Raw genomic sequence first — 16,037 nt, 5'->3', positions numbered from 1 at the left:
GAAAGACTTAATCTTTAGTCCATTCAAGTATTGTTGTAGAATCTGATTTTTAATTTTTTTAAAAAAATTTCCTTCTATTTGAGCAGTGGGCTTGGACTAGAACAGCGGTCGCCAACCAGTGGGCCAGGGATTACTGGTGGTCTGTGAGAAAATTTTGGTGGTCCGCAGAGAAATGTCATCCCCAAAGCACCCAAAGCAATTAATCCAGGCTGCACTGCCCACGTGGCCCGCTGGGAACACAAGGCTTAAGGCCACTTGCATTGTGAACAACACAAGATACTGAGGGGAGGGGGAAAGGACGGTGGGGGGGACTTGCCCCACTTGCCCCATGCGCCTGGCCTGGCCACATAACTGTTTCTTTCCACTTCTTTCTTATTATGAGTTTGGTGGTCCCTGAGGTCAGGTGTGCGATTCTACCAGTTCTATAGAACCCCTTGTTAACTTTCTAAGCAGTCCGAGAACTGGAGTTTTTTTTTCTTGATACTTTCTTAAAGGGGAAGGGTTGTTTTAAGCTTTTTATACTGCTGTTGGGAGGAAATACTCCCGGCATGCAATGATCAGCACTTTGAAGAAATAATTGAATAACGAAGCAAAGCTGCAGAAAGAAGCTTTTTAATGACAAGGAACCAAGATTAGTGACATTCAGCAAGGCTTCTTGGCTAGCTAGAAAGATTGACATTCAAACATGAGTTTATATACCCTCTCTGGTTTTGGGTGAAGTTTAATTCTGTCCTTGGTGACATTTAATCCTGTGTTTATTGATGGGATAATATTCCCTATTCAGCTTTGTTTGAAAAGAAACTGGGTTGAGAAATATGACTAGTTCCTTTGTCTATTTGTTCTGATAATTGGTTTAACAAGCAACAGCTACTGTTGTGATTTAATTATTTGTATTGTGTTTGAATTTTTCCCTGCCTCATGGTTTCTTTTTCTATCTGAAGAGGGGGTCTTCCATCGCTGCTTTAGTGGTATCTGGCACTATCCTTTTTGGGTGTACTTCCAAGAGGCAGGATGCAAGCTTGGCACTGATTTTTTTTACTGCCTTTCTGGGGGGCATATGACCTTTCCTTAAATCTGGACGATTTCCTTAAGGTATCTTGTGAGGTGAGTGAGACCAGCTGGTATCTTTAAATGGTGCAAATGGATCTAATTATTGTTTTTCCAGGGTGTGCTCTTTCTGGAGAGCTTAAATGACCTCTCTGCTAAAGGGTTTCACTCTATGAGTAACAGTTGGCTGCTGATAGTTATCACTGCATTTTTAATTATTTTAATTCCTCAAGGTGCTCTGGCACCCTGCCTGATTTATAACTCCGGCTTGCAGGTATTTTTAATCTAATGATTGGTATTTAGGGCAGTTTTTTGCAAGGAGAGAAGCTTTTTGTATTTTTCTACAGGTAATCCTTGATTTACAACAGTTCATTTAGTGACCATTCAAAGTTACAACGGCACTGAAAAAAGTGACTTATGACCGTTTTACACACTTACGATGGTTGCAGCATCCCCACTGTCATGAGAGGCCAGGTGAGGAGATGCGTGCCTCGATGTGAGTGACGTCAAGTTGGTCATGCCCACCCAGTCACATGACCACCAAGCCACACCCACCAACTAAACCAGGCCCACAGAACTGTTTGTTAAAAAATTTGAATCCCACCCCTGCCTGAGGTCCAAAAAGTTGGCGACCCCTGGACTAGAAGCCCTTCAAGGACCTTTCCAGCTCTGTTCTTCTGTTCTTCTTCTTTGTCCTTTCTCACAAGATTATTCAAACCTTTAACAAGCTTCTTTTATCCAATATAAAAGACTATCCAAGTCACTCTCTTGGTGAATTATTTGTACAGTATTTCCCCTATGATTTTTAAAACATCAACTGGTTTAAGACGTCAAGTATAGCATCCTTTCCATGTCATTCTCATAACTGTCATTATCACCTGTCACCTTTATCTTATCAAAAAATATTCTTCATCTGCCACTGTTTCTGAAACATTTTGGACACTTTTTATTCATAGAAGCAAACCTCACTACTGACATTGTTGTTACTAACTTATAATTTCATATTTCAAAAGTGCCCTTCAATATTTTCAATGTTAAATTTTGTTTGCATCATTTTATATGTTCCAGTTAATTAGTTGTTTAGATGAGCAGTTTAGAAATGTGATAGATAAAATTAAACAAACAAACAAACAAATAAATAATAAAGGGTATTAGCTTCCTTGATGCCCAATATTTAAAATTATTTTTCTTCAGTTTGTCTTGCGATAGTCCAAACAAATCTACTGTATTTCCCTTTGGAAGGATTCTTTATAATGAATTCCAAAAACTTATTCTAAATGTGTTTGGTCTCTTAATCTGTTTATAACTTTCTAAGGAAAAAAAGTGTCACTTAGCTGTTTGCTGTTTATTTAATATTTTTTTAAAAAATCTTAAGTTTAGGATTAACATGATTTTTCATTAAGGATTGAACGAGACCTCATCCCGCATTTTCAGACTTGCCAATTGAAACGTCCCTAAAGTTCTTAACAAGCAATTTCCAAGCATAATTTAAAAATGAAGTTTGCAGATCTAGTGCAAAGCTTAATTGCAAGCAAAATTGCTATTCCTATCTTTTCCTGGTGCTCAAAACCTACCAGGGATCTCTGCCTTGTGATCTCCTCATGAGAGACAGCTGTTCACATTGATGGGGGTAATCTCCTGTCCTCTCCTTGTCCTGAGAGGTTCTTAAGAAGTAGTCTCCTCACAAGAATCATAGAACTGGAAGGAACCTTGTAGGTGTTCTAGTCCAATCCCCTGCCTAAGGCAGGAGTCCTGATACCACCCACTCACATGGTTTTCCAACCTTTTCTTCTAAAGGTCCCATCTTAGGCCCAGTACTCTTCAATATCTTCATTAACAACTTAGATGAGGGAATAGAAGGGGAACTTGCCAAATTTGCAGGTGACACTAAGCTGGCAGGAATAGCTAACACCCAAGAAGATAGGCTCAAGATCCAGAGGGATCTTGACAAACTAAAATACTGGGCCGTATCTAACAAAATGAAACTCAATACAGAGAAAAGTAAAGTCCTACACTTAGGCAAGAAAAACCAAAAGGACACATATAGACTGGGTAAAACCAGGCTCAATAGCAGGAACTGTGAAAGGGATCTTGGAGTCTTAGTGGACAACCAGCTAAATAGGAGCCAGCCGTGTGCAGCAGCAGCCAAAAAAGCTAATGCAATCCTAAATTGTATTAACAGAGGGATACAGTCAAGATCAAGGGAAGTACTAATACCACTCTGTAAAGCCTTAGTAAGACCACACCTAGAGTCCTGCACCCAGTTTTGGTCACCATACTATAAAAAAGATGTTGAGACTCTAGAAAAAGTACAGAGAAGAGCAACCAGGCTGATGAGGGGACTGGAGGCTAAAACGTACAACAAACGGTTGCAGGAACTGGGCTTGGCTAGTCTAGTAAAGAGAAGGACCAGGGGAGACATGATAGAGGTCTTCCAATATTTGAGGGGCTGCCCCAGAGAGGAGGAAGCGGGTCAAGCTATTTTCTAAAGCGCCTGTAGGCCAGACAAGGAATAATGGGTGGAAACTGAACCAGGAGAGATTCAACCTGGAAATAAGGAGAAACTTTCTGACAGTGAGAACAATCAACCCATGGAACAAAAGTTGCCCTCGGAAGTTGTGGGAGCTTCATCCCTGGAGGCTTTCAAGAAGAGACTGGACTGCCATCGGTCAGAAATGGTGTAGAATCTCCTGCTTGGGGGGGAGGGTGGACTAGATGACCTACAAGGTCCCTTCCAACTCTGATTATCTGTTATCTGTTAAACCTCCAGTGATGAAGCACCCACAACTCTGAAAGACAAGTTGGTGCACTGATTAATCTTTCTCACAATAAGGAAATTCCTCCTTAGTTCCTTCTCTCCTTGATGAGTTTCCATCCGTTACTTCTTGTCCTGCTTTCAGGGGCTTTGGAGAATAAGTTGACCCCCTCCTCTTCTTTGTGCCAGCCCCTCAAATATTGGAAAACTGTTATCATGTACTCCTAGTCCTTCTTTTCTCTAGACTAGATCCGTGATGGCGAACCTATGGCACGCATGCCAGAGGTGGCATGCGGAGCCCTCTCTCCAGGCATGCGAGCCGTCACCCCAGCTCAGCTCCACCGTGCCATAAATGTGAAAAACTGTCATAAGTCACTTTTTCAGAACCATTGTAACTTTGAATGGCTGTTAAATGAACTGCTCCAAGTGTGGCCTCAGCAGTGCAGTATAAAGTGATACTATCATTTCTTCTGATCTTGACGCTATCCCTAGGGCTGCAGCAGCCTTTTTGGTTACTACAGCACACTGTTGGCTCATAATTAAGTGGTGATCCACTAGGACTCCTACATATTTCTCACAGTTGTTATTATTGAGCCACATATTCTGTACATGTGCATTTGATTTTTCTTGCTTAGGTGCAGGATCTTACTTTTCTGACCACTGGCTCTGGTTGGATACAGCTCAATACTCATTAACTGTTCATTCTTTGTTATGGTGAACAATTTTGCCTTTCATGCAACCTTCTTCAATATCCATTTCTTCCTCCAGAAGGGATCATTCTGAACCTCGGTGGCACATGAGTGCAGTACTGCTGGCTACTTCAGCTGACTGCCAGATGCCTGCAATTTGATAGTTCAAATCCCACCAGGCTCCAGGTTGACTCAGCCTTCCCTCCTTCCGAGGTGGGTAAAATGAGGACCCAGATTGTTGGGGGCAAAATGTTGACTCTGTCAACCGCTTAGAGAGAGCTGGGAAGCACTATTGCTATTTTTAACTTCCTTCCTTCCTTCCTTCCTTCCTTCCTTCCTCCCTCCCTCCCTCCCTTCTTTCCTTCCTTCCTGTCCATCCATCCCAGCTCAAGGTTGACTCAGCCTTCCCTCCTTCCGAGGTGGGTAAAATGAGGACCCAGATTGTTGGGGGCAAAATGTTGACTCTGTCAACCGCTTAGAGAGCGCTGTGAAGCACTATGAAGCGGTATGTAAGTCTAAGTGCTATTGCTATCATTTTGCATTAATCCTCAATTAAAAACTTAGCCTATAGAACATAGTACATAGAATAATAGAGTTGGAAGGGGCCTTGGAGGTTTTCTAGTCCAACCCCCTTCTTGAGCAAGAGACCCTATATTATTTTAGGCAAATGGTTGTCCAGTCACTTTTTGAAAGCCTTCGGTGACGGAGCATCCACAAGTTCTGACAGGACAACTTCTGACTTCTGATTGATTAATTGATCTCACTGTAAAGAAATTGCTCCTTAGTTCTAGGTTGCTTCATCCATTGTTTCTTGTCTTGCCTACTCATGCTTTGAAAAACAGGTTGATCCTCTCTTCTCTATGGCAGATATTCTTCAAATATTGGAAGATAGCTATCATGTCCTCCCAGCTCTTCTTTTCGTTAAACAAGACATACCCAATTCCCGCAACCATTCTTTGTAAGTTTTAACCTCTAGTCCCCTAATCATCTTTGTTGCTGTTCTCTACACTCTTTCCAGAGTCTCAACATCTTTTTTATATTATGGTGACCAAAACCACTTGGAATATTCCAAGTGTGCTCTGAATAAGGCGTTGTAAAGTGGTACTATAACTTCACGTGATCTTGATTGTATCCCTCTATTAATGCAACCTAGGATTTCATTGGTTTTTTTGGCTGCTGAAGTACATTGTTGGCTTCATGTTTAAGTGATTGTCCACTACAACTCCAAGATCCCTCTCTCAGTTACTGACATTAAGCCAAGTTTCACCCATATGCCTGTACGGTTGGTTTTTCTTACCTAATTGTAGAGCCTTACTTTTATCTACCTTGAATTTAATTTTGTTAGATAGGGCCCGGTATTCAATGTGATCATTTTGCATCAATCTTATCCTATAGGCAAGTTGCAAAAAAACACTTATCTGTTTCAACTTACCTGTGACAGTCAATTTTGCAGACACAATAGCATCTCTGGCAGCAAAAGTTATCTCTCCAGAGTGGACAAGCTGAGCTTTCTTTAGGATGAGTTTGTAGATATTTTCTTCTACTTCAATTCTCCAATTTTCGTCCGGTTGGATGTCTATGTCATTAATATACCAGGCAATCTCATGGATGGGTACTGCTTCACTTAACACACAGGTGAAGACAGCTTGTTCCCCCTCACAGATGGTGACATCCGTCAGTGGCTGCAAGAATTCCAGTCTCCATCCTGAAATGATCAGAAATGACACCATCAGTCCTTTCAAGCAAAGAAAAAATTGAGAGATTGGGAAATTTGGGAGGGAAATTTAAAAAACAACAACCAGAAATACAGGTAGTCCTCGACCTGCAGTAGTGCATTTGGTGACCATTCAAAGTTACAACAGGGACATGATGATTTTTCAAATTTATGACCATTGCAGCATCCCCATGATCATATGATCAAATTCAGATTCTTGGCCACTAACTCATATTTAAGACAGACATAGTGTTCCAAGATCACATGATCCATTTTTGCGACCTTCTGACAAGCAAAGTCAAGGAGGAAGCCAGATTCACTTAACAACTCTATTACTAATGGAACAACTGTGCTGATTCACTTAATAGCTGTGGCAAGAAAGGTCGTAAAATGGGGTAAATATCTCACCTAGCAACATAAATTTTGGGCTCCATTATGGTCGTAAGTTGAAGACTACCTGTACATGAAAATGGACCCTGTTTCCTGGCTGTATTGCTAACTGGTCAAGTATCTCAGCTGCTATGTATGTTTAAGGGGGTTATTGGTATTGTTTTTTATTATCTTAGAATGTTTTTAGTATTTTAATTGTGATTTTTTTTAAATTGTAAGCTATCCACAGTTATTGACTGAGATGGGTGGCTATAGAAAGGTAGTCCTCCACTTACAAAACTTTGTTTAATGACTGCCTGAAAAAAGGGAATTATGACATTGTTCACACTTACAACCATTGCAACACCCCTATGGTCATGTGATCAAATTCGGATGTTTGGCAGCTGATTCATATTTATGATGGTTGCAATGTCTTGGAGTGTTCCAAGGTCCCATGATCCAGTGGTGGGATTCAATTTTTTTTACTACCGTTCTGTGGGCGTGGCATGGCTTGGTGGGTGTGGCTTGGTGGGTACGGCAGGAGAATACACTGTAAAATCCCCATTCTCTCCCTACCTCGTTAACCTGCTTTCCAGCTCCGTTCTCCTGTGCAGGGAAACCAAAGAAGACCCAGCTGATCAGCTGGGACTCAATGGGAGGTGGAGACTAGATGGGGGCGGGGCCAGTCATAGGTGGCATTTGCCGGTTCTCTGAACTACTCAAAATTTCTGCTACCGGTTCTCCAGAACTGGTCAGAACCTGCTGAACACCCACCTCTGCCGCGATCCATTTTTGTGACCTTCTGACAAGCAAACTCAATGGGGGAAACCAGATTCACTTAACAGTGTTATTAATTTAACAACTGCAGCGGTTCCCCTAACAACTGTGGCAACACAGGTGGTAGAACTATCTTGTTTAGCAACATCAATTTTGGGCCTAGTTGTAGCCGTAAGTTGAGGACTACCTGAATCTGATTGTCTTGTGGAGCAAGATATTTGATTGTCACCTTTTACGGTCAAGAAGGCAGACGTGACCACATCGCTCGCTTGGAAGGTCACCCTGCAGCTGTCTTGGACTTTGAGGTTCTTCAGAAGCAGAAGATGGCGAAGCCCATTTTCAAAATAAACCAGCTCTACATTTTCAGATGTTTTTGCCGGCACATCATCGATCAACCAGTTATAATTGTAGATTTCTGGTTTGGAAAGATAACACTCAAAGAGAGCTTCCCCTCCTTCCATCGCATCCACGTTCTCGAGGCCCTGGATGACTGTGTTCTTGGCTGTTAGGACCCAAAAAAAATGGAATTAATAATAAAAAGGCCTCAATCCCTGACTTTCCCATGATATGGGTAGTCTTTGTCTTGTAACTGTTTGTTTAGTGACCATCTGAAGTTACAACAGCACCAGAAAATTGACTTGGGACTGGTTCTCACACTTATGACCATTACAGTATCCCCATGGTCTTTGTGATTAAAATCCAGGTGCTTAGCAGGTGAGACTCATAGATTATGATGGCTCCAGCGTCCTGGGTTCATTTGATCACCTTTTGTGACTTTCTCAGACAGCTTCCGATTAGCAAAGTCAATGGAAGAAACCAGATTGACTTAATGGCAGTGTGATTTACTTAATAACTGCAGTGATTCACTTAACAACTATGGCAAAAAAGGTCATAAAATGAGGCATGACATTTAAAAACAGCGTTATTTAGCAATGGAAATTGTAGTTGTAATTTAAGGACTACCTATGTAGCATTTAAGTTAGCTGGAAATAATAAGTATAAGTATTCTATACTATATGTATAATATATATTATGCATATAGGTTACATATTATATATAAAAAGTATAAATTACAAATAATACATCCATACACGCTTGTTATATATAATGTATAATATTACATATATTATATATATAACTGGATATTATATTGATATAATATATAAAATATAACAATTACAAGACTTTAGACAGATTGCAAGCTTGGTTGCTTCCAATGAAGTGTCTGCCATCTTTAACTGAAATTCAATTTTCATTTTGATATAGGTTGAGTTTTGGAAAGGAGAAAGAGTTTTTATAAGAATAAGTTGTGACTTAGGAGATCAAACATGACACGTTTTTTTTTTAAAAAAGTGGAAATTTAATTGCATGGTTACATCCTCGGTGGATTTTTTTAAACTTTCTTCTCTATGGGGTAGTCGCGAACTAGGATCGTAATATTGTAAGGAAGAATTAATTCCACACTAAGATTTGGTTCTGCCGGATTTCAACAAGGGTAAGAGAAGGGTTTGAGTCATGTGAAAAAAAACAAACCCAAAATTGTAAATGACAATAAATTAAAATTAAAAGCGAACTCTGCAGATGTCAAGGAAGTGACAACAAACTACACGTGTTACTTTAGTACCCATGGTGATTTCCTCTTTAATTACAGGTAGTCCTTGACTTACAACCATTCGTTTAGTGACTGTTCAAAGTTACAATGGCACTGAAAAAAGTGACTTAACCGCTTTTCACATTTACAACCATTGCAGCCATCCCTGTGGTCTCACGATCAAAATTCAGACGCTTGGCAACTGACTCATATAACAAATTTATTTAACAAATATCTCGCTTAACCACATAAACATCGTAGGTCAAGGACTGCCTATATGCTTTTCAGGTGCCATAGAAAACCTTCCTAAAAGGAACTGCCAATGAAATTCAAGCCTACAAAATTTATTTATTTATGTCCCGCCTTCCTTATTCTTTTATAAACAACTCAAACTATGAACATATCATAATACTCCTTCCTCCTCCTATTTCCCCCACCGGAGTACAACTGCCTGTCTCTTGATAATTGGCTCAAAGTCACCCAGCCATCTTGTGTGCCTAATGCGGGACTAGAATTCACCATTGCCTGGTCATTGGCCTAAAGTTCCCCAGGTTCTTTCCTAAAGGAGGACTAAAACTCCCAGTCTTCCAGTTTCTAACCTGATTGCTTAACCTCAGCTTGATCTTGGCTGCTGCAGAAACAGTAAATATGTGGTACAATTATGTTTTTTTTAATGTCCATAATAAAAAACATAATTTGGTCTTTGTTTTTATCATCACAAAGCTTTACTCAAAGTGACTTTTATTTAAAAATGGGCAGTTGTGTTTTCACATATTTCAAAGCAACTCGGCAGCCAAGCATTAAAAAAATATAATGCAAGCAATAAAACAATCAGAATAGTAGACAGGCCAAATAACAAAGCATATTTCATAAAATATAACTTTCAAAAGCTTTAGCTCCAAGCAACAGCAGAGGACCATTAAGCTTGCAGTAACACAGAGCAATTACAAAATGTTTTAGGCTGCTCATATGCATTGCTGAGTTATCCTTACAACAGCCCTGTAAGGTAGGCCAGGATTCCTGTTCTCCTACTGTGTCTAAGATAATTGAATTGCTGATGTTGATAAGTGCTAAGAAAACTCTTCATGGTTGTGATACAAATTCAGCCGGAGACACCTCTCTGCTTTTGCCTGAATTTATTTTATGCAATGGTATATTGCCAAGATTAAAAGCAGATAGAAGAAATTAAACAAAGTGTGTTTGAAAAATGCAGGCAAGTCAAGAAAACACGGATATTTGGTGCTCTCTGACCTTGATTGTTTTCCTGAGGATATTTCATGACCCAACTAGGTAACATCATCAGTGTTTAAAGGGAGTGAGGTTCTATTTTCTAGCGCATGATGTAACCTAGTTGGGTCATGAAATATCTGCAAGAAAACAACCAAGCTCAGAGAGCACCAAGGACTCCACAGTCCTCCTCCTCCTTCCTCTTCCTCCTCCTTTTCTCCACAAACTGTACTCCTTTCTAACACTGATGATGTAAGCAAGTTGGGTCATGAAACATCTGCAAGAAAACAACCAAGCTCAGAGAGCCTCAGCAGCCCTGCATGAATGCTTATGTTCTTACAAGGTTTTCCAGTTCCCCAACACTGACTATAAGTATTAACTAACCCCTTTGTAAAGATCAAATCTCCCCTTGTTCTTTGCTCTCCAAAAGCTAGTCGCTTAACCGGTAGAACGACTTTGCCTCCAGAAGTTGTGGGTGTGCTCCAACACTGGAGGTTTTTAAGAAGAGATTGGACAACCATTTGCCTGCAATGGTATAGCATCTCCTGCTCGAGCAGGGGGTTGGGCTAGAAGACCTTCAAGGTCCCTTCCAACTCTGTTATTCTGGTATTGGTCACCAAAAGGAAGTTGGTTTGGCCCCCTTGTGTCAGTTGCAGCGGAGTTCACATGATCATCTTCTTCCATAGTGGTTCACCTCACCTTGAACGTCAAGCATGGCCACCACTTTGGTGCCTCCAGCTTCACAAGAGTAAATCCCCATGTCACCAGGAAAAGCCGGCTTGATTTTCAATCTGGCCACGTTCCAGTCCTGCTCAACCACAATTCGCTGGCCATCTCCCCAAAGAGGTTGGTCATCCTTCTTCCAGATGGCCTGCACTGGCCGAGAATACTGGCAGATGAGTTCCGCGGTCCCATCTTCTTCCACAGTTAGGTCCTGCATGGGGCTGACCACCTCGATGGTCGGATCTGTCAACCGATAGGTCAGGTGTTAGTGCAGGCTTGGGGGAATAATTATGGAGACTTTTTTGCTTTTAAAGAAGGACTCTCAGCAAGTTGTGTGAAAGCAGGGGTCAGAAGCACTCTTTAGTTTGCTAAGATGGTTTAATGCTTGCTTGGCTCAGCGATGAAAATGATAGAAGCATTTGAGTTAGCTAAAGAGGCAGTAGATCATTGGTGATTGAATGGCTGAAAGCAGTTTCGCCTAATTTAGAAACCTTCCAGGGGTGTGGACTACAACTCCCAGAATTCCCCAGCTAGCGTGGAGATTGCAGAGAATTCTGGAAGCTGAATTATTGAGAAAGTTGGTCAGGTTAAGTTATTTTTTGTAATATCATAGTCCTCAACTTACAATCTTTTGTTTAGCAACCATCAAAGTTACAATGGCACTGAAAAAAGTGACTTATGACCAGTTCTCACACTTAAGATCATTCCAGCATTGCAGTCATGTGATCAAAATTTAGGTGCTTGGTATTTATGAGGGTTGCAGCATGATGGGGTCATGTGACCTGCCCAGCCAGCTTCTGACAAGCAAAGTCAACGGGGAAAGATTCACTTAGCAGATTCGCTTAGCAGCCACACAATTCACTTAGCTGCAGTGATTCGCTCAACAACCATGATAAATCAGTCATAAAATCAGCCAGGATTCACTACACAATCACTTTTCTTTGCAATGGAAATTCTGGTCACAATTGTGGTTATAAGCTGAGGACCATCTACAAACAACCTGTAGTAGTTACTGTGCTCAGATGGGTATTTAAGCATCTCTGAAAATCTCCCATTTGCATCACCTTGGCCTGTAGCTACAGTTTATTGTTAATTTTTATTATTAATTATTATTGATTAAATTTGTATGCTTTCCAAGCGACCCTATTTGTGATTGGCTCACTCACAGATGATAACCACCAAACAAGATTGAGCGGAAAGCTATTTTGCTGGAATGGTTTCAGCTGCTCTACAAAAGGTTGCAAAAGAACCTAAAACCAGATGTATTTATTTTATTTATTAAACTTTTACGCTGCCAGTATTTGTGGTGGTTCAGCAGATTCAGCACAGGGAATTATCAGGTGCTTCTAAATCTATCATATGCCATTGTAAACCTTCCAGAGTCACTTTAGATTACCAAGACAGGCAGCATATAAATTTAAGAAATAAATAAATATATCTTCCAAGGACTGTGAGTAAGATGCAGGAATGTGCTTAAAGTAGTGGTGCCTAGCGGTTAATGCATTCCTTCCAGGGGCTGTTTTGCAGGAATTGGTTAGGGGTCCAGTGACACAAGGAACAAGCGCAGCACGGTGGTTGCCTGATGGGGAAAGCCTGAAATACCTTTGATTAATAACTTAGCCGAGGATATCAGAGAACCTGCTCGGAAGATCACTGTTCCTGAATCATTGAGACCCAGGTCTTTTAAGATCAGCTTGTGAATGGTCCCACCTTGCACCGAGATTTCATTTGCAGGGCTGTTGTGAAGAGGGGAGCCGTCCAGCCACCACTGCGCGTTTTGTGTTCCGGGTCGGGAGAGCTCGCAGGTAAAAGTAGCCGATTCCCCGGCAAAAATATCCGTGTTCTTTAAACCAGAAACTATCTGTATTTCCTCTTCTGTGTAACAGAGGAAGAGAACGCACGCAACGGAGGTGTAAAAAATGGAACATTCTTTGTGTTTCTACTCATCTTACACAACATGGATCATTTCGCCAGGAGAGACGTTGCAGAATTAGCACCCCAAATTAAAACTCTGTAAACTTGCACTGAAACCTACAAAAGTACAGGAATCCTTGACTTACACCCATTCACCCAAAGTAACGACGACACTGGAAAAAAGTGACTTATGACTGATCCTCGCACTTATGACCATTGCAGCATCCCCATAATCATGTGATCAAAATTTGGATGCTCATCAGTGTCCCAGCATCATGTGATTAGCCTTTTTGACCTTCCCAATGGGCTTCTGACAAGCAAAATCAGTGGGAAAAGCTGGATTCACTGAATGACCATGTGATTCACTTAACAATCATGCCAAAAAATCAAAATCAGGTGCATCTCACTTAACAACTGTCTTGCTTAACAAAGATACCAGTTGTGGCCGTAAGTCAAGGACTACCTGTCATCGTATCCCAGAAACTATCTTTTTTATTTCTGTTCTGATTTTTCACAAAGCTGAAAAACAAGACAGCTCTCAGGCAACTAAACACCCAACCAAGAAATCAACTTGACAAGAAGACTAAAATTACTTTCATTTATGTTGATTTATAAGAACAGAATCTTGAAAAATCTGTCTGTGCTTTACCACAGGGGTCCCCCAACCTATGGGCCAGGGTCCACTACCGCGGCCTCTTGGCCACCAGGCTGCGTGAATGTCTGGCCAGTGTACGTATGTGTGTGTGCATGCATACACATTCACTTGTGCTAATTCCGCCGCGAGTATCTCATCGGCACTAGTGTTGCCATGAGCTTCCCGTGGGTACAAGCACTGCTGCGAGCATCACATGGGCACTAGCATCTCTGCGAGCTTGCGGTCTCGATTGCGTCGTGCGTCTGCTCGTGGTCCTGTTCACGTGTGTGCAGGCATGCATAAAGGCACCTGCCTCTCCCAAAATGGTTGGCAACTCTTCTTCATGTCCCTCCTTATATTCATGTGAATTAGAAAGGAGGTCCGCCTGAGTCTTTTGCAGACATGTTCTTATTTTTGATTTAAACTATAATTTCCTCCTTGGTGCTTTCCTAACAGATCTGGCCTATCTCTGTGAAGGTTACCTTCCTTATTTTCCAGGGCATCTCATCAACTCCTTAAAACCTTTTAGCACAAGTGGACTGCAATAAAATAATGAGAGTTTCCATTTGGTCACTCACAGAACAAATAAAATACACACATCCATGAATGCAATTTCCTTAGCCACAATATGGCTAATTTCTTCTTCTTTTCTTAGTACTTTCCCCCCCTTCCAAATGCTAACCAGGCCTGCTGCTGCTTAACTTTTCAAAATCATCCAAAATCACACATTAATCCTTTTTTAAAAAGCAGTCTCACACCAGAACTGCAGAGGCAAACTACATATTAGTCATCTATACAACAAGGTGGTTTACATGCCAAAGAGATATTTCGTTTAGGATCATTCATTTTTTTCAGACCCACTGAATTCCTCGGTGACTATGTTAGAAAGATTGATTGGCCTCCAAACCTAGTTTAATAACAGGAAAAGGCACAAAACAGATGCATGAGTTCCATTTTTATCTATAGAAATAACCTTAAAAAGAAACAACTTGAAAATAAAGAGGAATTCCCTGGTCAATGTAGCGATGGAATAACCTATCTTGAGGCCCACTGATTAATTGCTATCGCTGTCAGGAAATTTCTCCTTACTTTTAGGCTGGATCTCTCTTTGATAACCTTCTACCCATTGCTTCTTATTCTCCTTAGGTGCTTTGGAGAATAGAATCATAGAATAACAGAGTTGGAAGAGACCTTAGAGGTCATTTAGTCCAACCCTCTGCTTGAGCAGGAGACTCTAATCCATTCTGGAAAAATGGCTGTCCAATTCATTCTTAAAAAACCACCAGTGTTGGAGCACCCACAACGTCTCACGACAAGTCATTCCACTGATTAATTGTTCTCGCTGTCAGGAAGTTTATCTTTAGTTCTTATTTAGCTGAATTGCTCCCTGATTAGTTTCAGTGTGTTGCTTCTTGTCCTGCCTTCAGGTGCTTTGGAGAATAGGTTGACCCCTTCTTCTTTCTCGCAGCCACTCAAATATCGGAAGACTATTATCATGCCACCCCTAATCATTCTCTTCATTAGACAGTTCCTGCAACCATTCTTCATACGCTTTATCCCCCAATCCCATGATTATCTTTGTTGCTCGTCTTTGCACTCTTTCTAGTCTCAATATTCTTTGTAATTTGGCAACCACAAAAGGATACAGCATTCCAAATGTGGAGTAACCAGTGCTGTTATAAAGCAATCCCAATACTTCCCGAGATCTTGATATTATCCCTCGGTTGACAAGGTTGGCATCAAATCAACCGGCTGCAGCATTGACAAAATACAAATAAGAATTAGGAACGCACCTTGCACGTATACCGAGGCCGTGGACAGCTCGTCTCCAGTGCTGCATGTATACGATCCACAATCCTCCGGTTCCAAATCATGGATGATCAGCTCCACGGTGGGGCCTTTTTGCTTCATCTCGTACTTGGCACTGGGCTGTAGAATGAGGGACCCTTTCCGCCACTCAACGGGAGTGTTGGGACTTGAGATCTTGCCACACAGGACAGCTATCCCTCCAGTCTCTGACTCAACGTTTTGCAACCCTTCTTCAAAGAAGATAGGTAACGCTACCAGGTAGAAAGGACAAAAGCGTTGGGACGCCTCTGATGCCCTTTGCAGACATTAAACAATACCTCTACAGGTTTATTTGGGTTTTTTTTTGTTTCAGAAGCATCACAAAATATGATGACCTCAATTCAGCCCCAAATCTTTGTTGCTAAGCGAGACGTGAGTTTTGCCGCAATCGTGAAGTTACTAACATGTTTGTCGAGGGTATCCGGCTTTCCCATTGACTTTGCTTGTCACAAAGTCACACAAGGGGATCATATGACCCCGGAACATTGCAACCATCACACATATGAACCAGTTGCCAAGCATCCGAATTTTGATCACATGACCATGGGAATGCTAAACAGTTGTAAGTGTGGGAAACGGTCAAAAGTCATTTTTTCAATGACCATGTAATGCTGAACCGTCACTAAAAGAACATAAAATATAAAATATAAAATACAAGATTAAAATATGTATAAATTAAATAGATCTTGCCCAGAAACTAGCAACATCAATTGTTTTCTGTCATGTTGCTGTGAGATCCTTCTGTCTAC

General features: G+C 41.1%; 1 protein-coding gene across 1 annotated transcript in view; it reads right to left on the bottom strand.

Annotated features, from left to right (window-relative positions):
* Positions 1 to 16,037, bottom strand: part of OBSCN (obscurin, cytoskeletal calmodulin and titin-interacting RhoGEF) — a 230,805-nt gene that overhangs the window by 100,378 nt on the left and 114,390 nt on the right. Inside the window, 5 exon segments of the mRNA XM_087917128.1 lie at positions 5,924 to 6,196; positions 7,581 to 7,853; positions 10,869 to 11,135; positions 12,495 to 12,767; positions 15,234 to 15,500. Coding sequence (XP_087773254.1) covers positions 5,924 to 6,196; positions 7,581 to 7,853; positions 10,869 to 11,135; positions 12,495 to 12,767; positions 15,234 to 15,500 — 1,353 coding nt within the window.

Source organism: Pseudonaja textilis, chromosome Z, assembly GCF_049901715.1.
Source record: "Pseudonaja textilis isolate UNSWEBS1 chromosome Z, rPseTex1.2, whole genome shotgun sequence".
NCBI classification, from domain to species: Eukaryota; Metazoa; Chordata; class Lepidosauria; order Squamata; family Elapidae; genus Pseudonaja; species Pseudonaja textilis.
The sequence above is the reverse complement of the archived record's forward strand: the minus strand, read 5'-3'. Positions and strand labels throughout refer to the sequence as shown.